This window comes from Macaca mulatta, chromosome 3 (assembly GCF_049350105.2).
Source record: "Macaca mulatta isolate MMU2019108-1 chromosome 3, T2T-MMU8v2.0, whole genome shotgun sequence".
In the NCBI taxonomy this organism is placed as follows: Eukaryota; Metazoa; Chordata; class Mammalia; order Primates; family Cercopithecidae; genus Macaca; species Macaca mulatta.
Genome location: NC_133408.1, coordinates 142746163 through 142771183, shown reverse-complemented (window position 1 = coordinate 142771183; position 25021 = coordinate 142746163). Strand labels below are relative to the sequence as shown.

At 40.0% G+C, this 25021-nt stretch overlaps 1 protein-coding gene across 1 annotated transcript in view; it reads left to right on the top strand.

The window, feature by feature from the left end:
* The window catches only part of FBXL13 (F-box and leucine rich repeat protein 13), a 272579-nt gene that overhangs the window by 7026 nt on the left and 240532 nt on the right, over nt 1-25021 (top strand). Inside the window, exons 2-3 of the mRNA XM_015134552.3 lie at nt 13464-13567; nt 14028-14118. Of these exons, the coding sequence (XP_014990038.3) occupies nt 13464-13567; nt 14028-14118 (195 nt within the window). The remainder of the gene's footprint in view (nt 1-13463; nt 13568-14027; nt 14119-25021) is intronic.

Sequence of the window (25021 nt, the reverse complement as noted above, 5' to 3'; positions counted from 1 at the left end):
TTACCCATCTTAGATTCCTTGGTTCATCATTGTTGTAGATGTCTATTACCTAAACATTTAGTGATTTAAAGTAACAGTATTCATTTTATTATTGCCTCCCACAGTTATGGGAGTTGACAGAATGTTATTGCTTGAGATCTCTCATGCACTTACATGTCAGAGTGGCTGAAGTTAAAATCATCTTGAAGGCTTCCTTACTTACATGCCTGGCAGTTGATGCTGGCTGTTGATGAGGACCTCTCCTGAGGCTGGCAGCTAGAACATCTATGTGTAACCTTTCCGTGTGGCCTGAGCTTCCTCACAGCGTGGAGGCTGGGTCCCAAAACAGGTGTCCAAGAGACAAAGCCAAGTAAAATCTCCTTTTATAACCTAGCCCTGGAAGTTACTCGACATCACTTTCCCTGTATTCTCTTTATTACAAGTGGATTATTAAGACTAACCCATATTCAAGAGGAGAAGAATTAAACCCCACCTCTTTATGTAAGAAATATCATTTGTAGACATGTTTTTAAAATGTCACCATCATTATGATCACTTTCAAATACGATTTCTCCCTTGTTTCTCCCTTGTCCTGTTGATGTGACAAACACCTACCCCTAGTAAAACTCAAATATCCAGCAATCCGTGCTTACCCCTGAGAAATGAACATTATTTAAAGGAAGAACACACAATTAAACTGACTTGTGTCACTTTAGATTCAATCCTCAGTTGTCAAATGGGCTCTCAATATAAACAGTCCTACATTTCCTAGTATTTTCAGTTTCTTTTTTTTTTTTTTTTTTGAGACGGAGTCTCGCTCTGTCGCCCAGGCTGGAGTGCAGTGGCCGGATCTCAGCTCACTGCAAGCTCCGTCCCCCGGGTTTACGCCATTCTCCTGCCTCAGCCTGCCGAGTAGCTGGGACTACAGGCGCCCGCCACCTCGCCCGGCTAGTTTTTTTTTTGTATTTTTAGTAGAGACGGGGTTTCACCGTGTTAGCCAGGATGTTCTCGATCTCCTGACCTCGTGATCCGCCCGACTTAGCCTCCCAAAGTGCTGGGATTACAGGCTTGAGCCACCGCGCCCGGCCGCTAGTATTTTCAGTTTCTGACTATCCCATTACATCCACAGTGAAAGAGTAGACCAAAAAAAAAAAAAAAATCCTTGGGAGGCCACGGTTGGCAGATCACCTGAGGTTGGGAGTTCAAGACTAGCCTGCCCAACATGGAGAAACTTCATCTCTACTAAAAATACAAAATTAGCCGGGTGTGGTGGTGCATGTCTGTAATCCCAGCTACTCGGGTCGCTGAGCAGAGGAATCTCTTGAACCCAGGAGGTGGAGGTTGCGGTGAGCCAAGATGGCGCCATTGCACTCCAGCCTGGGCAACGAGAGCGAAACTCCATCTCAAAAAAAAAAAAAAAAAAACAAAAAACCTCACAGAATTCTTCCACTGAATATTAAAAAATCAATTGCATTTCAATTCACTAGAACCAAAGTTTTTAATAGTAGCTTTTAAAAATTACATTCTTAATAGCCACAAAAAATAAAAGGTTTCTTAGGCCAAGATGTGAAAGACCTTTTGGGAGGAATTTATAAAATTTTATCAAAAGATGTTTAAGGTGACCTAAAGAAATGAAGTGCTCTGCCATGTTTATGAATGGGAAAATAACAGCATGTAATGTCTTCCCAGAAAATCTATACATTCAGTGCAATTTTAGTTAAAGTCTAAAATTTTTTTCCCCATAAAACTAGACAGCTGATTATAATACTGCAAAAATATTGAGGAGGAGAAAAGTAGCCCTTGACACCTAGAAGCTGGACCAGTGCCATGATCTAGACCTTGGCATTGCTTTGGACTAGCATTATGTTAAGGCTTGTCGGTGCTGAAGGGACCCTGGAGGGAGATGGGGCTTCACTTCCTGATTCCTATGTGCTTCCTCTCTTCTTGTTCACGTGACACAGCTGCCAAGAGCATGTGTGTGGTGCACCCAGTGGTGCCCACTCTTCAGCAAGTTTTGCTCACCAGCCTCAGCCCATTGCACCCCAGCAGGGGGTGTCTGCTCACTAGTGTGAGCTGCTGGACTCCTGTTCACCAAACCTTGGCCCGTCATGGCTGAGAACTGTCTCTGTCTCAAGACAACCTAATGGACTTTCCCACTACACCTCAGCCACACTCTACATTCTCTGAATCTCAGCCTTGGGGAGGTGGCTGCCCTCCTTCCAAGGTTATTTCATCTTTGGGTACTCTGTCTGTGCCACAACATGTCCTTTAGTGTTTTCTTTGCTCTCTCTTAGTAGTTATTCACTTTTTACTAGCTAGTAATTCTTTGAATTGCTTTCTTTATTAGAATGTATTTATGAGATAGAATAAGTGTTCTTTATTCAAAATACAGGTGTGATTTCTGTCTCTCGACTGGACTCTGAGTGCTACAGGAGGATTAACTGGACAGGGACATGAGAACTTTCTGGAGAGTTGGAAAGAAACCACACCTGGGGTGTGGGTATTTTCATTATCAAAATTATACCAATAAGATTTATGCATTTGAAATCATGTAAATTTTACCTTAAATTATAATTGAGAATAGGTGGGGGAAATGGGTAGATATATAGATGATACAAAAATCACAGAATAATAATTGTTGAAACTGGGTGATAGGTACGTAGGTGTTCCCTATACTATTGTTTATACATGTTTGAAATTTAAAAATCTACAGTGAAAGTCATGGCTGGGTGTTTTTTTCTCAGAATGTATGTAGCTAGGGATGGATGGAATGACACCTTTGATTTGGCTGTATAGTCATTTTCTGTTTGTTTGGTGTATCAGTTATCTATTGCCATGTGACATACAACCACTTAAAGCACTTAATGGCTTACAACAACAGGAATCACTTAGTTTGCTTAAAAATTTGAAATTTTGACAAGGTTTTGCAGGGGGTGGAAGATCCACTTTTAAGATGATATCTTCTTTTGCGTGCCTAGCAAGTTGGTGCTAGCTGTTGGCTGGGAGTTCAGCCAGGTCTGTGAACCAGTAGGCTTGGTTCCTCTTCATCTGGACCTGCCCATGGGCTGCTTAGACTTCCTCACAGTATGGTAGCTGATTTCTAAGACCAAATGTCCCCAGAGAGAACCAGATAGAAGTTATATCATTATTTATGATCTAGGTTTGGAAGTCAACATTATTTCACTTAGATTCAAGGAGAGAGAACATGGAACCCATTTCATGATGGGAGGCATAACAAAGTCACATTGCAAAAAGAGCATGGAGGATGGGAGATACTGTCATGGCCATTGTGGAAAATATAATCTGCCATACTTGGCTTGTTCATATAAGGGGAGTCAGATGAAGTTGGATCTCAAAGCAGTCTTTGAAAAGATGTAGATCACAACAGCATCACTCAGTAAGTGGATCTCAACCCTTCTGTAACTACCCCCTTTTCTTCTTCCTTTCCCATGTTGTCCAGGAGCAGATATCTACTGAGCATTTACAAGTTACCTACGCAGCATCTACTTCCCTTTTCCTAGTATTTCCTCCATTCTTATTCTATACGCTGTCTCTTCCCTCACCTAGCCCATTTGCTTCAAGAAAACTGTCTATCCCCGTTTCTGGGGTTGGACCCCGACTGTCTCACAACAACTAGTGCATTTAGTTTCCCTGGCCATGATGTTTGTGACCACAGGAAGGTGGAAGGTATAGGGTCATGGGGGAGGGCAATATATAATCCAAGCTGATTTAGATCAGGATGCTGGTTGGATATACCCTCTCTGGATGTTAATGGGGAAGCACTTAGTCCTGGGAACATTGGCAATTACCTGTGTGGCCACAAGGAGAGAGAATTTTAGCATGAAGTGGATTCCACAAAAGGCCAATTGAGGAAATGGAAAGAAACCAGGCCCTAGTGACATTAGTAAGCCACTGGATTAAACCTACACTCAGGCCTCATCTACCTTTGAATTTCTTGTAGGAGCTAATAAAGTACATATTAAGTTGAGTTTGTTACTTGAAACCTAAAGCAAGATGCAGGGATTATTTTGTATTTGTAAGAATTTCCTGGGCCCCGCGTGATGGCTTATGACTGTAATTCCAGCATTTTGGCAGTCTGAGGCAGGAGGATTGCTTGAGGCCAGGAGTTTGAAACTAGCCTGGGCAACATAGTGAGAGACTGTCTCTACAGGAAAAAATAAATAAATAAATAAAAATAAAAAAGATTGCCTAGGCTTCACCAATTGTTAACTGGGTGACTGAGAACATTTTCAAATCTCTCTGCTTCGGTTTTCTTTATAGTAAGATTCCAGATGGATGTGATAGAGGGCTTTATTTTCTAGAGTGGGAGAAAGAGCCATTGTGAAAGAGAAAAGTAGGAAAAGAAAATAGCAAACTGTGTCCTCAGGCAGATCAATTTTAGTAAAGAATACAGTAATCCTGGCCGGGCGCGGTGATTCACACCTGTAATCCCAGCACTTTGGGAGGCCGAGGGGGGCGGATCATGAGGTCAGGATATCGAGACCATCTTGGCTAACATGGCAAAGCCCTGTCTCTAAAAATACAAAAAAAATTTAGCTGGGCATGGTGGCAGGCACCTGTAGTCGCAGCTACTCAGGAGGCTGAGGCAGGAGGATGGCGGGAACCTGGGAAGCGGAGCTTGCAGTGAGCTGAGATTGCGCCACTGCACTCCAGCGTGGGCGACAGAGCGAGACTCCATCTCAAAAAAAAAATCTCTCAGTATCCATGAGGCATTGGTTCCAAGACCTTCCTTGGAGACTGACATTCAAGAATTTTCAAATTCTTGATAAAAAGTGGCATAGCATTTGTATAGAACCTATACACATCCTCTTGTATACTTTAAATAATCTTTAGATTACTTATATCTAATACAATGTAAACACTATGTAAGTAGATGGTATACTGTATCATTTAGGGAATAATGACAAGAAGAAACATTCTGTATGTGTTTCGTGCAGATGAAACTTTTTTCCAAATGTTTTTGATCTGTGGTTGATTTGAATCTGTGGATGCAGGAGCCATGGATATGGAGGGCCAACTTGCGTAGGAATGGTGAGGATCTGAAAGTGGACACCTTTATACTATTCGTACCGGTGTAATCCTTTGAAAGTCTTTGTGGGCTCTTCGAGATTCACACGTCCAGCTTAAAGACTGCTGGATTCTACGTTCAATTCAAGTTAAACAAGTAACTTAATTTTTTGAACAGATGAGGCTCTTGACACCAGCCAGCCTTTTTTCTTGGGAAACAACAAGAGTGGTCAGCTGAGGGGGGTACGCTAGGACATTCTGTCAGCAAATATTTGCTGGGCCTCTACCACGTACAATTGAAAACACCTCAATGACTTCAACCACTTGGAGCTGTGACTCTCAGGCTGTCTCTAGCCCAAGCTTGTCTCCTGAGCTCTCTGAGCATTTATCCATTTGGGATGAGATTATACATTGATAATACTTTTTAGGAAAACAGTTTTGAAATATGTATGAAGATCTTTAATATATACCTTTTGATTCTATATTTTCATAGAAATCTATCTTGGAGAAATAGAGATGAAGATATTTACATTTCATCATTAAGATTCAGGAAAAATATATTTTAGAAATTCAAATTTTTTTTTTTTTTTGAGCCACATGAAGATACTCAGAGCCTGAACCTAGTTTTCTAGGAAAACTAAGTATTGCCTTCTGATCCCTCACACTCCCTATATTCTTCATTTCTGTCTCTCAGAGCTCTGAGATACTCTTTCTACCACTGCGGGAATTAGCTCAATGTGCCCTCTATTTTTGGATATACTCCTTCCCAAAGGCATTTGTGTTTTCAAAGAGATTATTAAGATAGGAGCTCGCATAATAAAGCCTTACTGGTAGACCTTCAGACAGTGGGTCATCCAGAGATAACGTAGAAATCCTAGTTTCTCCCTCAGTTTTCTACTAGGTAGAAGTCAGTACATTGTTTACAGACAAACAAGGACTGCCCCACAGGGACCAAAGATGAGCTAGATATTATGGTGTACAAAAATATTAAGCAGATATACCTAGTGTTTGTATCTGAGAGGAAGAAAGCACTTTTCAAATGGTGAGCTCCAATTTCAGCTTAGTATAGGGAAGATGTAAAGAGTTTGCAAAACCAGATCTGTTCAGCAGAGGGGGTACTTAATCTACAAATCATGATTTTTAAAGCAAAGTTTGTTTTTTTTTTTTTGTAATGATGATTTTGTGAGAAGTTTTTATGTTTTATGTTTCTTTCAAGATTAAGCTGCCAATCAGGTTTTTTTTTTTTTGAGACAGAGTCTGGCTCTGTCGCCCAGGCTAGAGTGCAGTGGTGTGATCTCTGCTCACTGCAAGCTCCACCTCCTGGGTTCCTGCCATTCTCCTGCCTCAGCCTCCCGAGTAGCTGGGACTACAGGCGCCCGCCACCACGCCTGGCTAGTTTTTTGTATTTTTAGTAGAGATAGGGTTTCACCGTGTTAGCCAAGATGGTCTCGATCTCCTGACCTCGTAATCTGCCTGTCTCGGCCTCCCAAGTGCTGGGATTACAGGCGTGAGCCACCATGCCGGGCAGGTATTTTTTTTGAGACTAATTGCTGCACGTATTTGTCAGAGATGCAAGAATCAGGAATTGCTGATTATTGAGCAAGGGACTGCCCTGCCCATTTAGGAGAGCAGGAGCTGGATACACTAACTCATTTTGCTGGACCTTGGGCAGGAAGGTTGTGGCTTCTCCAGAGGACAGTTATCTTGGCTAAATTCCCTCAGCCCAGCCAGGCAGTTTACATATGTAGTTCCTGAGATAAATCCACAGGACACTAAACAAAGGGTATGATTTATTATTTTTCCATTTACAATTTTCTTAGAGGGGATGAGACGGCTGGGACTGCTTCCCCACTGGGACAGACCCAGTCTGGCAGGTATCAGAGTCCTTTGTCTCACTCTCACCTCATAGAGCCTGCTGCTCTTCACCTGTCCCGTCCAGTCTGCTTTAAAAACCTTCAAGTCTAACAAAAAAAAAAAAAAAAAAAAAAAGGAAAAAACAACAAAAGCCTTCAAGTCTGGTCCCGAGGGGCATCTTCCTCTTTCTGGGGTCTCATCTGAACATTGAAGCCAGTTGGCCTCTTTGAGTAATCTTCCAGAATATTCATTTATAGAGTTTCTAAAATAAAATTTTGACACCATCTATTTCAATGTTAAAAAGACATAAAAGCCCCTTTATTTTCAAAGTTGTAACTTACTAACTTCCGTAAATACAAATTAAGATATCTCTCAAAACAACAGCATGCTACCTCCATCTCCATCTCACACGGGGATGGCGATCATTTGTGAGATACTGCTTTAGATATGTTTCAGAGGTTGGGGTAGGGGATAGGGAAGTGGAAGGAACTTATAACTTCCGTAAATACAAAGTAAGGTATCTCCCAAAACAACAGCGTGCTACCTCCATCTCCATCTCACACGGGGATGGCGATCATTTGTGAGATACTGCTTTAGATATGTTTCAGAGGTTGGGGTAGGGGATAGGGAAGTGGAAGGAACTTATAACTTCCATAAATACAAAGTAAGGTATCTCCCAAAACAACAGCGTGCTACCTCCATCTCCATCCCACACGGGGATGGCGATCATTTGTGAGATACTGCTTTAGATATGTTTCAGAGATTGGGGTACCAGAACATCCTTTTCTGTTTCTTCACCTGCTGAGGGCTCCCCAAGAATTTGATAATCACTTTTATCTCTGCACTTTTGGAGTAATTATTTTTTATATTACAATATTACTATTTCAGCCCTCAGCATATTTCACTATGTTTATCTGAGTATCTGAAAAGCTAAACAAGACTTGCTCTCTTAAGTGTCTTACATTTGTTTTTGTGTGTCCACCCAGGGTGATAATAGTTACTATCTTGCTATTTATATTTGAACTGTTGGTCTATAGAGTTTTCTCCTAGCCATTTTCCACTAAATGCTTTTGTGCTAACATCTTCCATTAGGTGTGGTTTAAGTCAGAGTCAGTCTCTCTCTTTCTCTCTGAGTCGTCACACTGGACTTTGAGTAGTATAAGGGAATATTTTCAATTTCTTTTCTCTATATCTAAGTGTTTTCCTCTAATGAAGATGATAATTAGCAGTGGAATGGTTAAAAATAGTGATGGACCGGGCACAGTGGCTCATGCCTGTAATCCCAGCACTTTGGGAGACTGAGAGGAAGGAGGATCACTTAAGCCCAGGAGTTCAGGACTAGCCTGGGCAACAGATTGAGACTCCATTTCAACAAAAGAATTAAGTGAGTTTGGTGGCACATGCCTGTAGTCCTACCTCTTGGGAGGCTGAGGTGGGAGAATTGCCTGAGCTCAAGAGCTTGAGGTTACACTGGGTTGATTGTGCCACTGCACTCCAGCCTGGGTTACAAAGCAAGACCTTGTCTCAAAAAAAAAAAAAAAAAAAAAAAAAAAAATACACACACACACACACACACATATATGTATGTGTGTGTATATGTATGTATGTGTGTGTATATACATATATAATAGCTTGCTATCATTATCTGTTGAGTGCCTATTTTGTGCCGGACACTATTCAAAGCAGTTTTTAATTTTCGTGATAGCCCTATGGCATATGAACCTTTATTATCCCACTTTTTTAAGGAAACAAAAACAGAGATGTAATTTGTCAACGATTGAATGGTAGAAGATTGCACATCCCAGATTTAAACCAACTGGATTCCACTCTTTGCATTTTCTTGCTCTTTGAAAGATAGGTAGTAGGGGAAAGGAGTGGAAGCAACAGTCCTGGATAAACCCACGTTTGTCCTCAGGACCCAGAACATCCTTCAGAATAGATGAGAAATATTGGGAACTGAGTTTAGGGAAGTAGAACCAAAGAAAGTGAGGATTACGTAATTGCTTTGTGAATTTACAAGCTTGAGAGAGTCAATCCAATAATTAATTCATGTACTTTTTTGTCCTTGATTGTGCAAGTTTTTACTGAGAATATTATTAATAATATGATTAATGTTTTCAAGAGTCAAACATTAATCTTGTGGGAATGTTTGCTTATTTTGCCTCTGCTTACAATAAAGACTAAGTTAATGGTTTTGTGATTTTTATATTCATTGGGCAGGGAAAGAGCTATTGATTCATTAACTGTGCTGTCTTATTGGCATGTAGCTATGCACTGTTCACTCAATACATAAAATATCATGTTATGCTATTTTGTCCAAGGGAAAAAGACAAACAGTGAGATTTCTTTATTATTATATTTTGAGACAGGGTCTTTCTCTGTCACCCAGGCTGCAGTACAGTGTTGTGATAATAACTCACTGCAGCCTTGAACTCCTGGGCTCAAGCAATCCTCCCACCTCAGCCTCCCAAGTAGCTAGGGCTACAGGTGCACGCCACCATACTCAGCTAATTTTTAAAACGATTTTTGTATTTTTTAGAGATGGGGTCTCACTGTATTGCCCAGGGTAGTCCTGAACTCCTGTCTTCAAGAAAACCTCCCACCTCGGTCTCATAAAGTGGTGGGATTATAGGCATGAACCACCATACCTGGCCAACAGTGAGATTTCTTATGTGAAAAGTGTGCATTTCAACTCTGCTAGTTCCATATGCCTTTATTAGCATTTCAGAGACTTATCCTGTCAACCTGACTTCTGCAGGATAGCTTTTCAGGAAAAGTAGTTTATTGTAAGTGGAGCTTGGAAATATATATATAATCAATTTCTGACATACATTAACCAGATCTCAACTTTCTTAAAAATGTACCATAAAGCTGAACTTCATTTAGGTACTTATTCTCAGACATCAGTATGCATAGGAATCACCTGGGGAGCTTAGTAAAATGCAGGTTTCTAGGCCCTATTCTCAGAGACAAATTCATTCTCCAGGTGATTCTGATATAGATGTCTTCAGGGTGCCAGAATAAGATGGAGAAAATAATGTAGAGTGGGGAGTACAAAAACTCAGTAGTCTGGAGACCCAGGCATAGAAGTGCTAGAGAGCAGATGGGCTTTTCACCAAGGATATTGAGGGAGCTGTGGGAAGTCTGATTGGCCTCCAGGTAATATAAGGCTTCAGCACTTTTTGTTAGGTCCCTGTAGGACTCACTCTTGCTGGCTCTTTAGGTAATAGATGACTGTTCAAATTCAGGTTGCAACTGTGGTGAGACCACTAATCTCCTGTGTAACTGTCTCTTGGTTTGGGGGAAAAGGAAGTCAGTCTGCAGGTGACTGAGCGCTTATAAGCAGTTAGTATGGGCTCGGTTTGAAGGCAGAGCTGGAGAGGGAGAGGGATCTAAATCTTACCATTCTGCCGTTCTCTAAAGGGCTGAGCTTCCTGCTTGCAGGCTGTATGCTAAGAAGAGGAGCATAGAGCTATTGCAAAGGGGGAGATTGTTATTATGCAGGGTCCAATTAGGAGAAATTACCCTTTCTAGTTTTGGAGGAACACTATGAGAATTGCTGAGAGTCTAAGACAAGACCCCAGGCCTAGATCTGCTGACACTTGGCCTATGGAGGTAGGAAGGACTGCTCTGTGTAACTCCAGTGATGGAGTTATTTTGTTCTGGAAATAGAGGATCAAGAGAAAAAGACAGCAGGAGTGGGTCCAAAGCATCCCGACTACCTGCAGCATGCACACTAGACCCCATCAGAAAGCAGTGAACCACGAAGGGAAATGAAGAATTCCAGGTGGTTTCTGTGGGAAGTGTGCTGCAGACCTTTTCATCTGTCTCAAATGGAGAAAACATCAGTAATTCTGTATATCTTGCCAACACTTTTAACAAGAAGTTTCTTCTTTTGGGGGGGCCTCGTAAGGAAAATGAGACAGCAGCAACTTTACGAGTTCTATATATGTGCTTTAAACAGTATCTTAGATCCAGCAAGTCCATTGTTTCCCACCTACGTGTACTGAGCTACAGTTTTTCAAATGTGTATACTCTGTAGATGCTGTGAATGATAAAATACAAATGTATTTTTAAGAGTTCTTGGCCGGGCGCGGTGGCTCACGCCAGCAATCCCAGCACTTTGGGAGGCCGAGGTGGGTGGATCACGAGGTCAGGAGATCAAGACCATCCTGTCTAACACGTTGAAACCCCGTCTCTACTAAAAACACAAAAACAAAATTAACCAGGCGTGGTGGCAGCGCCTGTAGTCCCAGCTACTCAACAGGCTGAGGCAGGAGAATGGCGTGAACCCGGGAGGCGGAGCTTGCAATGAGCCAAGATCGCGCCACTGCACTCCAGCCTGGGCGACAGAACCAAACTCCGTCTCAAAAAAAAAAAAAAAAAGTTCTTAAATTCACACATTTTAATGGTGGATTTTCTCAATCTCTTTTATGGTTGGGTCTAAGGAACTTTTTGTCCAAAAAAACAAACCCCCAAAAAACCACAATGAGTTTCTCATACTTTAAAAGGCTAGAAACCCCTGAAGTAAAGCATCATAGTTATGTCTTCAGATTGGCTGTAAAGAACTTACTCCTCACGTAATGCAAACCCTCATGGTACAGTGACTTTATTGTGTTGTTTATGATGGATTTTTAGACAGAGGCAAGATAAACTGCATTTTTGTTTTACTTTAGCAGAATATTAACACTGAATACAGAGTGGTATGTAAAAACACATTTACTTTAAAACTGTCACATTATTTGACTTTTTAACTGTATAAGAAAAAGTTTGCTGCTGCTAGAGTAAGCAGACAACCCACAGAGTAGGTGAAAATCTGTACATCCAACAAAGGACCAATATCCAGAATCTGCAAGGAACTCAAGCAAATTAGCAAGAAAAAAACAAACAATCCCTTCAAAAAGTGGGCTAAGGACATTAATAGACAGTTCTCAAAAGGAGATATACAGATGGCCAGCAAACATGAAAAAATGCTCAGCATCACTAATGATCAGAGAAATGCAAATCAAAACTACAATGTAATACCACCTTACACCTGCAAGAATGGCCATAATCAAAAAACAAAACAAAAAAACCCAACAGATGTTGATGTGAATGCAGTGAAAAGGGAACACTTCTACACTGCTGGTGAAAATGTATGGCCGGGCGCGGTGGCTCAAGCCTGTAATCCCAGCACTTTGGGAGGCCGAGGCGGATGGATCACAAGGTCAGGAGATGGAGACCATCCTGGCTAACACGGTGAAACCCCGTCTCTACTAAAAAAGTACAAAAAACTAGCCGGGCGTGGTGGCGGGCGCCTGTAGTCCCAGCTACTTGGGAGGCTGAGGCAGGAGAATGGCATGAACCCGGGGGGCGGAGCTTGCAGTGAGCCGAGATCGCGCCACTGCACTCCAGCCTGGGGCACAGAGCAAGACTCCGTCTCAAAAAAAAAAAAAAAGAAAAAAAGAAAAAAAGCAAATGTAAAGTGGGCTGGGCATGGTGGATCACGCCTGTAATCCCAGCACTTTCAGAGGCTGAGGCAAGCGAATCACATGAGGTCAGGAGTTCAAGACCAGTTTGGCCAACATGGTGAAACCCTGTCTCTACTAAAAATAGAAAAAATAGCCAGCCGGGTGTGGTGGCGGGCGCCTGTAATCCCAGCTCCTCAGCAGGCTGAGACAGGAGAGTCACTTGAACCTGGAAGGCAGAGGTTGCAGTGAACCAAGATCACCCCATCGCACTCCAACCTGGGCGACAACAGTGAGACTCTGCTCGGAAAAAAAAAAAAAAGTAAACTAGTACAACCATTATGGAAAACAGTGTAGAGAGTCCTTAAACAACTTTAAAGAACTAAAAGTAGAACTACCATTTGATCAGTAGTGGGATAGCAATCCCACGACTGAGTATCTACCCAGAGGAAAAGAAGTTATTATACGAAAAAGATACTTGCACATACGTTTATAACAGCACAATTCACAATTGCAAAAATATGAAAACAGCCCAAATGCCCATCAATCAATGATTGGATAAAGAAATTGTGAGAGTGAGATATATATTACATCATATATATATGATGCAATACGAGTCAGCCATAAAAAGGAATGAATTAATGGCATTCGCAGCAACCTGTGATGGAACTGGAGACTATTATTCTAAGTGAAGTAACTCAGGAATGGAAAACCAAACATTGGACCTGGATGGAACCTGGATGGAACTGGAGACCATTATTCTAAGTGAAGTAACTCAGGAATGGAAAACCAAACATTGTATGTTCTCACTCATAAATGGGAGCTAAACTATGAGGATGCAAAGACATAGAATGATACAATGGACTTTGGGGACTCAGGGGAAAGGGTGGGAGGGGGTTGAGGGATAAAAGACTACAAATTGGGTTCAGTGTATACTGCTCAGGTGATAGGTGCACCAGAATCTCACAAAAAAAAAATCACCACTGAAGAACTTACTCATGAAACCAAATACCACCTGTTCCCCACAAACCTATGGAAATAAATAATTAAAAAACAAAAAAGCCCAAAACAAACTGAGCAATAAAAAGTTATCTGCTGCTTAGTAAAAACATGAAAATTCAGACACGTTGATGCCATTTCCCTTTTTTTCCCCAGGCACTGTTATGTGGTATACTTGTTACATGTCCTGAGGATCCACTGAGATATTTAGAGGGAATGATCATGGTTATAATCAAAAGTGGTCTTCAGAATCTTCTTTGGTAAGTATTGTTTTGATTCGTGATAGGGACATTTTTTTTGTGAAGGAAAACTTTTATTGTACGGTAACAAAATAAGGTCTTGCCAATGAATGCTTCCAATCTTAAGATTGTTAAGGAATCCTTCCACAGGCTTTTCAGTTCCAAAGACACAAACCTGAATAATTTGCCCAGTGGTTCTCAACTTGAGAAATATCGTGTATTCTCATCAGTAACGTGTTCATAGGGCCAGTTTATTTCAAGTTGGGAATGAGGAAAGGGAGGCATATCCTCCTTTGGGGAACACAGCAAAATCTTGTGAGAGTAGTTTGAAAAAGTCCTCCAGGTGATTCTGATCTGCTTCTCCTAAGGGGAAATGTGTTTTCTTTCTCCTCTCTTTCATTCCACCTACAAGAATCACTGATTTAATTATGGAACTAATTAATGAAATTAATTTTGACTGTGTTTTATGATGTTATTAAAGGGATATGTGCATTGCTCCATCAATGAAACCAAACATTCGAAGATTGTCTGAAACTTACCTGGAACAACTTTTTGAATTGGATGATCAGCTGGTAATTATTACTAACCAAGAATATGCAAATATATATTTTAAACTTTGATGGAATTTTCCAAATGTATTTTATGGGAGGTGTGAGGTCAGACTGTTTTTGGTATTGGGGGCACCGAGAAAAGTGAAGGAATAGCCACACACATACACAAACGCATGCAAAACCACACCCATAGTAACCTTCCCAAATTTCCAGAAAGTATTTACAAAGGCATTTGTTCCTTCTCTTTCTGATACAATCTTTCCATTAAGTTTTCCCCCTTTCCTCTTTCTCCTTCTCCCATGCATCTTTATAAAGATAAAAATAGCATTATGGAAAGCTTTACAAGAGGATGTTTTCTTTCCTTTCTAATCTGCTTCCTTCTGTGTTCCATTCCACCGCCCATTCTCTCTGCTGTCTGTCTTCTCAGATTAGGTTATAGGGAATCATGCTCATGACGACATGACCAAAACATTAATGACATTCAACTTAAAAGCCAGATCTCATTGTTACTGAAAACTAGTGCCAGCAACTGGTTTTGATCTTGTAAAGAGGGCAAGGAAGTAATTCAGAACATGAAGACTTTAGAACAAAGCTCATTTAAGGGAGGCTAACAGAGCAAAAGGAACGTGAAGAGAGAAATACTAGCACACATTAGATATGTGTGGAACCATGTGTGATACCTCTTTTTTTTTCCCCCCAGACGGAGTCTTGCTCTGAATGCCTGGGCTGGAGTGCAATGGCGCGATCCCGGCTCACTGCAACCTCTGCCTCCCGGGTTCAAGCGGTTCTCCTGTCTCAGCCTTCCGAGTAGCTGGGATTACAGATGCATGCTGCCTCGCCACTAAAATATAATTTTTTTGTATTTTAGTAGAAACAGGGTTTCACCATGTTGCCCAGGCTGGTCTCAAACTCCTGACCTCAGGCAATCCACCTGCCTCAGCCTCCCAAAGTGCTAGGATTACAGGTGTGAGCCACTGCGCTTGGCCCGTGCGTGATACCTCTTGATTACAGGGCTGTAGTTTGGTAGGCCCAGGTGGGTCTTGGGAGTTGCTATTGAAGTTGGATGTTGAAAAATGGAATCAAAGCCATGTTCAAGGTGGGGGCTGAGAGTCAGAAACAATTTGAGGTATCTGTTTAGAAGGATGGGTGGTGAGTAACACTGGAAACAACAGAGAAACAATTAGAGGGCTGAGATGATTCTGAGGCACCAGTACATTGAGCAGATCCCATGTGTCCCATCCTAGTTGATCTGCATCATGGTGTGTGGGTGTTTTTACTGCACTTTATTAACCACAGACTTTCAATCTACTATGGAGTGCAGATATCTGCAAATTACTATGTTTTTGGAACTGTTTGGGGACAACCTCAGGAGCTGAGGGAGAGGCCTAGGGGACAGGATTCTGGGTCCTGTATGCCTACCCCTGTACTCCAAAATAGTTTTGGTTTCAGTATGATTTTGCTTGAAAAAAGCTTGACAGCCATTGCTAAAATATACTAGTTTTTGAAAGCCACTGATTTAGAGTGGTAAACCCTATCTTCAGTATTATGACAAGGACCTTATATAAAGTCAGGCCAGCTGTCCAGTGTCCAGTGTCCAGCTAGAAGCCCATAGGGAATCATTTAAAAACTGCAGATAATTCTGGCCGGGTGTGGTGGCTCACACCTCTAATTGCAGCACTTTGGGAGGCCGAGGCGGGTGGATCACCTGAGGTCAGGAGTTTGAGACCAGCCTGGCCAACATGGCGAAACGCCGTGTCTACTAAAAGTACAAAAATTAGCTGTGCATGGTGGTGGGCACCTGTAATCCCAGCTACTCAGGAGGCTGAGGCAGGAGAATCACTTGAACCTAGGAGGTGGAGGTTGCAATGAGCCAAGATTGCACCACTGCGCTCCAGCCTGGGCGACAAGAGCAATACTCCATCTCAGAAAACAAACAAACAAAAACTGCAGAGAATGTCAAGAGACATCATAGCTACTTCAAACCTAAAGTTTTATTAGAAAAGGAATTGTTGGCTGGGTGTGTTGGTTCATGCCTGTAATCCCACTTTGGGAAGCTGAGGCAGGCGGATCACCTGAGGTCAGGAGCTCGAGACCAGCCTGGCCAACGTGGTGAAATCCTGTCTCTACCAAAAATACAAAAACTAGCTGGGCATGATGGCGGGCACCTGTAATCCCAGCTACTCGGGAGGGTGAGCCAGGAGAATCACTTGAACCCAGGAGGAAAAGGTTGCAGTGAGCTGAGATCGTGCCACTGCACTCCAGCCTGGGTGACAAGAATGAAACTCCGTCTCAAAAAAAAAAACAAAAACAAAAGGGAATTGTTAGATCTATTTCATGGTGTTGAAAATGCAGAAGTTAAAATATTAAAAGCTGATCCAAACTTAGAGTTATGACAGTTTGCCAAGGCATAGAAAAGGTGCCCACTTCATGTAATAAGTTGGAAATAATAGAAATGAGATAGGACTTTGCAAAAGCAATGAGGGAAATATTTGTTAAGGTTAGACATGAAAATGTGAATCTCCAGGTGTCCTAGGGTTGCTTGTTAGAGGGCTCAACCTAGGTTGGATCTAGATTAATTCATTTCTCCTCCACCCTTAGAGAAAAATGAAAAGTTTTTTTCTACAAAGAAGCAAAACACTTTCATCCTCAATGTTTTTGATATTTTAAAGTATATACTCTAAAGCCAGGCACAGTGGCATGCACTTGTACCCCCATGTACTTAGGAGGCTGAGGTAGGATAATTGCTTGAGGCCAGGAGTTTGAAACCAACCTGGGCAACATAGTGAGACCTCATCTCTTAAAGAAAATGTATAGTATACTAAATGAATATTGGTTTTACTTTTTTTTCATATGCCTTTCCTATGTAGTTTTCCATACCATTATAACTGGCAGTAAAATGATTTTTAATGTTTTAACAGAAAACTTCAAAGGTCATGAATAACTATAATTTTTCCCATTAATTACTGATTGCTTAATTGCAGGGTTTTTCAGTCTTACACTGCACAGTTCTGCACAGTGAGGACTGCCTATATGTGCTTGTTAAAGTGATCTAAATATGTCCTGAGAAGGACTCTGTACTTCTATATTTGAGTTCTTGTGGAAGAACTGCAACCTAGCTTAATAGGTAGACAAGATTGAAAACCTAACTAGGAGTATGTACCTATAACTATAGCTGAGACTTGGCCAATCCCAGCAACCATACTTAAACCATTCATACACCACTGAGTGTTCAAACTGTGTTCAAACAAGGCAAACATCAGTCTGTAACCAATCTAGCTGTTCTGTACCTTACTTCCGATTTCTGTACATCATTTCTCCTTTTTGGTCTATAAATCTTCCACGAGGTGGCTGTGCTGGAGTCTCTGTGAATCTGCTGTGATTCTGGGGACTACCTGACTTGTGAATTTTTCGTTGTTCAATTAAACTCCATTAAATTTTATTTGGCTAAAGTTTTTCTTTAATCAGATAGTGTCAGAAGTGGGATCTGAAGTAGAGCTTCTGGCAACCCCCAGGAGTGCTGAGTGAACTGAACAAGCAAGGTACCTGCAGGACCCACTTGTGTTCACTGATCTCTCAGAGCAGCTGGGGCTTGTGGATAAGCTCTCTCTTGGATTTCAGAGCTCCACAGATTTGTGTTTTTAGCTCTCCAAGTTTCTTTGAGCCAATTTCTGATCCAAACAGGGTTTGGAAGTCATGACAGAAACTGAGCTGGGTCCAGGAATGGATTTGATCTGGGAACTAATTGGCTTGGATCCAGTTAGAGGTCTCTTACACCTGACTGGTTCAGAAAGGAACTGATAGTAAGCAGTAATATTGCAGGATTATAAAACTTGACTTTTGAAAATTCACAGGGATTTTTATGTTCTACCCCTTTGTTTCATTTTTCTTGCATGCTTAGGTAGGAAAAATCATTGGCTCAGTTAATCAAGAGACCCTGAGAGTCAAGCCAATATTTTAAGTAAAAATGAGATCCTTAATTTCCGGAAAACTAAGTTCCTTCCAGCTTACATTAGGCCTGGGAGGCAGCATAGTCTTACAGAAATGGCAAAATCTTACTAAAGATAACTTACAGTGGAATGTTGCAAATGTACAACAATGCAATTAAGTATGTTTAAAAATAAGGGCTCTCAGTAAAGTCTCTTTCAGTTAAGAACAAGTTTGGCGCTATGGGATGTTAACTGCTATTCTCTTTTGATTAATCTGTCTTATACTTTTTGCTGACTGCTATAGGTGACAGTATTAGACATGTACAGGACCATGGGACATGGGAAGCTTTTTCCTCTCCAAAAGGGGAATCTTGAGAGCTGATGGGATTGCTGGAAAAGATCCCTTCACTACTGACAAGTGGCCTCCTGAACTTTTCAGTGTCACTGCAATGAATGGGTCTTGCTCTCGCCTCCCTGAGCTCTTCACTTTCCCCATCTTGCCACAGGCAATACTTCTCTTTCTCTTCCTTTCCTTTCGTATCTTTTCTGTTACTCAGGGCAGCCATCTTGCCCAGAGACCATGTGCTGAAACTCCTAGTTGGAGGTTGGATTGAAGATGACAGGGGCCATCGGAGGGCAAATTTAAGCCTAACCAGTTTGATATTGGGTGCTAAACAGAGTGGCTAATGTCTGTGTTTTATCATATGTGTTTTGTTCTGGCCAAAACGAAAAAAGATCATTTTCTTTTATGATGCAGCTTGGCCCCCAGGGCGATGGTGTGGCAAGCTGGGTCACTAGAGCTGCTCAGGGAAAGGGAAAGAGAGCCCAGAAGCCTAGCATGCCAGTAAAAGGGTAAGAATTTCTTACCAGTCAGATTTCTGGCTTTTTCCCTCTTTTTCTTTGTGCAAAATGTTTAAATGAATGGTAAAAATCACTGTTATCTCCTATGTAAAGTTTTGATTCATACAAAAAAGAATTCTGAGGCTTGTCTTAAGCTCTAGTGAATCTGATGTGCTTTGTGTGTCTTTCTGTATTGTTTTGTCATAAAGAGGGGTACCTTAGGATAAAATGTGTGCCCAAAACCTCATAAGCCTGTTGTTCAAGATGACCCAGCAAACTGGTCAGTTACGTGTTTAGGAGCTTGATCTTATAGCCACGTGGCCATGCTTTCTCTTTTCACAATGGTGGCCCAGGTTCAGAATTCAATCCCTAGCTTAGGGGATGAGCCTTTCTGAATGATATTTGGGTGACCTTTGCCATTTTTTGATTCTCTTCCCCTCCACGAACTGTTTTGAATTTTCCTTTCTCAGAGCACCTGTGAGGTTACCTTGGGTAAAGTTTAAAAGCCAGAAATATCAGCTCTTTGGCCTGCGTAAAGTTGGGTAATAAGAAATTTTAAAAGGACTTTATTAAAGAGTGCTGTGGTTAAAAGTCAGCTTAATTAAAAGTGGATATTCAAGCTCTCAGAGCCTGGGACTCCTTGGGAAAAACATGAGGCACCAGAGACCCTTTCTTGGCCCTGTTCTTCCAAGAACTCTACCCTAAAGCCAGTAATCTAATTAAGAAACTTAAAAACTGGCAAATGGAGAATATTACAACTACTGTAGTAATCTTCTTTGGTCTGTCTGTGTAGTTATATATGTGTTGTGTGTGTAGTGTTTGTATAAAAGAACTCTAATTGGTTTAAACAAAAAAAGTGCTTAAATATTTTGACAGAAAAATAAAAACTTTAATGCCTTTTAGTTCATGTAATTTTAGTCATCTTTGGGAAATAAAAACAGCTCTAAAGATTATTGATAAATAAATACATTTAGTCTAAATTATGCAGGCCAGGTATTAGATTTGCTTAAGATTTTTAAGGCCATAAACTGCTTTGACCCTTGAAAATTGCTCAATTTATTTTGGAGACATTAAATTTTAAATAAGGCCTGGGGATATGTGGAATTAGCCATGCCACCTAGATACGAAAAGAAGGTTATAAAGAAAAGAGATTTTATGTAAGGAAGGATCTTGTATAGTAAATTCTTGTCCTAAGGTAAAATGACTGGTTGTTTAAAAAGAGGGATGTTTAGGACAAGTCAGAAAGACCAAGCACATTGTAGATGGTCTATGTAAGTCATGAAAGGATTCATAAAAGAAAATTTATGTACCCAAAGTGAAAGTTGCTAAGAATTACCATTATAACATGTAACTGAGACTACTGAAAAACTAGGTTTACGTGCAAGGTGTGTGAGGAGAATGAAACGTGTTTTTGGTAAGAGATTGTAAGAATGCATGAGAATGTAAATTTTTACCTAGTTTAGAGGGTTACCTAGTTTAGACTGTTTTAAATTAAATAGAATAAAGCTAAAGGTTTGAACAAGTTGTGGAAGGTTTGTAAAAATTAACTTTGTAAAAGAAATTCTATGTGTGAAAATATTGACTAAATTTAAAGGTGTATTGTTCAGTTTTTCTGTAAATTGAATATTGAAATAAAAGCACAACAGGTTTTTCTTAAAGCACTAATCTGCTCTTTAACAAAAATTGGTACAGTGTTATAAAAGGTTTATGAAAGTCTCACCTTATGGTCAAACTGATTAAGATTGGATAGATTTGTCTGTGAGGTTTTATTAAAAATTGGGGTTGACATTAATAGTCCACTAATGCAAGTCCACTAATGAAATTTGACTTTCTCTTTTGAACAAGATTTTCATGTAATGTTAGAAGATAATGAAAAATTTTTGTTTTGTTTGCCTTTTAAATACGCTACCAAAAAAAAAAAAAAAAAAAAAGAAAGACAAAAGACAGATTGTTTGGAAAGTTAAGTCTTCCCTCTATCAATGAGTAAAGGTTTTTGCCTTTTAAAAAATTTTCGAGTCATCATTTTGGCTAAATGAATGACTTAGCCAACTAGACGTGGAATTCTAGTTCATAATATCAAGTGTTTTACAACTTTAACATATTTAATAGGCTTCCCAGTATTTAATAGGCTTCCCAAAATTCAGCTTTAAAATGGTCTTTTCTGACCTCTAACTTTGGAATGCTACAGAGGGCCCCTGAAGCATCCAAAAGAGAGGTAAACAGAATTATTTAACATGTTAAGTTACATGGGAAGCGTTGTCAAAATAAAAATAATGTTTAATCTTCAGGTTATATTTTAGTGAATGATATTAATGTATGTTCTAAAATTGTATGGGGCCAGGCATGGTGGCTTATGCCTGTAATCCCAACACTTTGGGAGACCGAGGAAGGCAGATCACCTGAAGCTAGGAGTTTGAGACCAGCCTGGCCAACATGGTGAAACCCCGTCTCTATTAAAGGTACAAAAAATTAGGCATGGTGGTGAGCACCTGTAATCCCAGCTACTTGGGAGGCTGAGGCAGAAGATCACTTGAACCCAGGAGGCGGAGGTTGCAGTGAGGCAAGATCTTGCCTCTGCACTCCAGCCTGGGTGACAGAGCAAGACTCCATCTCAAAAAAAAAAAAATGTATAAGATTTCTAAAATTCTAATATGTCTGAGTATATACTATCAACCATAATTATGGTTATTATGTTAAGTTATTGTCTACCACAGAAATAACCAAATTTCCTTGTATAAAACTGCTAACCCAAGTAAAACAAAAAATTAATTAAATACCAAGAAAATACTTTGCCAAGATTTTCATGTTAAACCAGCTGATACTGAAATTGATTAGATATACAATTTGAACTCCATAGTCTAAGTCTAATTGCCTATGATAACCATTAGTTATCACTGCTATGAATTTAAATTGGAAAAACAACTGGTATTCAAGAGGACATAAGTCCAATATTAAACATAGACTCATGGAAGACCAGGAAGGCTATCCTGTCCTTCCTGAGCCCTTAAAGCTTTTGTTATTAAAGGCTCTGCATTCCATGACTCATCATGGAAAAAATAAAATCACCAAAATTGAATATATTGATATAATGACTTATAAATTTCAAAAATAGTTTAAAACCAGTGTTTGGTTCCATAATCCTGGGAAGATAATCAAACCTTCAGGTACGTTTGGCTATCCGATGGGTCATTTAAACATTTATAAAGGGAGTTCATTCAATTGTCATTTTCAATGCATGTTTTATGTTACAGTAATTATTATGCCACAGTATATTTTCACCAGGTAAAGAAAGTTTTTATGGTTCAATGAGGACAATCAACTGCTTCACAATCTAGAACCTGAAGATTGGATCTTTTGAGAACATCAGAGAAACACTGTGCTTGCCATCCACACTGCAACAAAACTTTGGAACCTTGAACCTTGAGTGCATAATCTCACAACTGAGAAGGGTCCCTCCACACTCTTGGAACTGTACACCCATTGGAACCCTTAAGGTAAAACTAACCAAGAAAGTTTCTCCCCAGAAGAAGAAGACATCCTTGATGTAAACAGCTTTTCCCGAGATCACGGATCAAGACATCTACTACTATGAGACTCTTATCTTTGAATATTTTTTCCTTATTTATGCCTCTATAGCCAATAGAAATGAAGAGGGGGTCTATTATGTGCACTTATAGGGTATACTTTCATTCGTGAAGGATTTTGCAGCCAGCCTTATACATGAATGACTTTATACTTTGATGGATAAAAGATGAAGGCCCAACATAGGTGAGAAACTTTAATGGTACATATATCGCCTCGTAATTAGTCAAAACTCCTCTTAACCCACATCATGGGTTAAATAGAACATTGCCAGGAGGCCTTCGCTCTTCTAGAAGGACATCATTTGTTAGGTCCGTTTTCCGTGGTTTAGAATAAAAGAGGCAATAATTAGAAATGTATCCCTCATGATAGGCTGTATAGCAGATTCTAATGTAAAGTCTATTGTTACACAACAGACTTTAAATTCTCTTGTGAAAGTTATGCTAAATAATAGAATTGGGTAAACAGATTCTGACGCTTGTGGCCTGTGGAGAAATACATCAAATGTAGATTATAAAAATTCAGTTGTAGAGAATTAATGAAAAGACCACTTAAAGCAAGTAGACTCTTTATCCAGCTCATTCTTTAATCTATTTAATTTTAGGTGGTTTGGTTTATGGGTACCCTGGGTGAGAAGCATACTCTAAACTCTTGGTATTATCCTCCCGAGAGTCATAATAATAGTCTCCCTGGTGCACTGTATTCTCTTGAAGGTTTTAAATGCTTGTATGCAGCCATCTCTAGAATGTCAAATGGTCTCTCTTCAAATGGAAAGACATGAGCTGAAAGAAATGTGTGACCCTGAGGATACTATAACCTATGAATGATGTGGTGAGACTGGAAACCCAAAATGATGGTAACTGAGAGTGGCACTAAGGCCCTCAATTGTGGTCACACTTTTACGTAAGTGAGAGCCTGACCAAAAAGGGGGAATCTTTTTTAAACAAAGTTATAGGAGGCCATTGTTTTGGACTAAGCTCATTCACTAGGCCCCCAACAGGCCAAACCAAACTAAAATGGGGTCACTCATGCTAAATGTGACATAATCAAATTAAGACTTTACGGAAACACATAGATCCTAGAACAGACCAGGTTTTGTTTTTCTCCAGTAAATAGGACATTCTAGCATAAAGAGATACCCATAAAGGGTACCTCTACTCATACTTGTTTTTACCTTTGCAAAACTCAGTGCTCTACAAAACACACTGTTTCCCAGTGTGTTTCAAGACCAAATAACTACTTTTACAATGATGATAGTGACATTGATAATTAAAGTTTTGGTCAATCTCTCAAAATTGAGAAACTGACCAAAAGCAGGGAGTTGTTAAAGTGAACTAAATGTGGCCTGAGAAGGATTCCCTGCTTCTATATTTGAGTTTTTGTGGATGAACTACAGCCTAGCTTAATAGGTAGACAAGACTGAAAACCTAACTAGGAGTATGCACCTGTATCAATAGCTGAGTCTTGGCCAATCCCAGCAACCATTCATACACTGCTGAGTGTTCAAACTGTGTTCAAATAAGGCAAACACCAATCTGTAACCAGTCCAGCTGTTCTGTACCTCACTTCCGATTTCAGCATGTCATTTCCCTTTTTTTTGTCTATTAATCTTGTTCCACCATGTGGCTGCACTGGAGTCTCTGTGAATCTGCTGTGATTCTGGGGGCTGCCCAATTCATGAATTGTTCATTGCTCAATTAAATTCCTTTACATTTAATTCGGCTGAATTTTTTTTTATCAGTGCCTATTTATAAAGGATAAATATGTCTCTTTACTTAAAGAAGAGTGAATACAGCAAACTGTGAGTAAGCCAAATAGTAAAGAAAAAGTAGGAACTGCTCTCATAACAGTAGAAGGAAAGACAATTTCATTGTTTCGACTGTTCCAAGATGAAAGAATCAACCATTGTAAGGAGGAAATGAGCTTCACAGACTTGGTTCTCATTTCTTAGGAAATGAAATCTCCAGATGGGCCTTCTAACTACAAGAGAAAGCATATATAAAATTTTAAAAATCTTTTTATTATGGAAACATTTTAATACAACACAAAAGTAGAAGGAATACCATAATGATCACTCATCATCTAACTTGAACAATAATCAGCATTTTGCCAATCTTGTTAATTTCTTCTCTCTTCCTTCATTTTTGCCAGAGTATTAGAAAGCAGATCCCAGAAATTATATTATATTGTAGTGTGCATCTCTAATAAGATACTATATTTTTAGAAAATAGAAACACAGTGCTACTGTCTTATGAATGAATAACAATAATTCCTAAATGTCATCTAGTCCTGATTATATTCAGATGCATATTCTATATTTGAGTTTCCCAGAGTGTCTCAAAAATGCCTTTTTACATGTGGCTCTGTTCAAATCAGAATCCATACAGAGTCTGCATATTGCCCTTGGTTGTTATTTATCTAACGTCTCTTGTAATGGACAGGAATTCTCCTTGTCTTATTTTTTCCCCATGTGACTTATTTATTGAAGGAAACAGATAATTTGCCTTGTAAAATGTCCCACATTCTCACTGCTTCCTCTAGCGTCGTTTTACTTGCTCTGTTTCCTGTATTTCCTG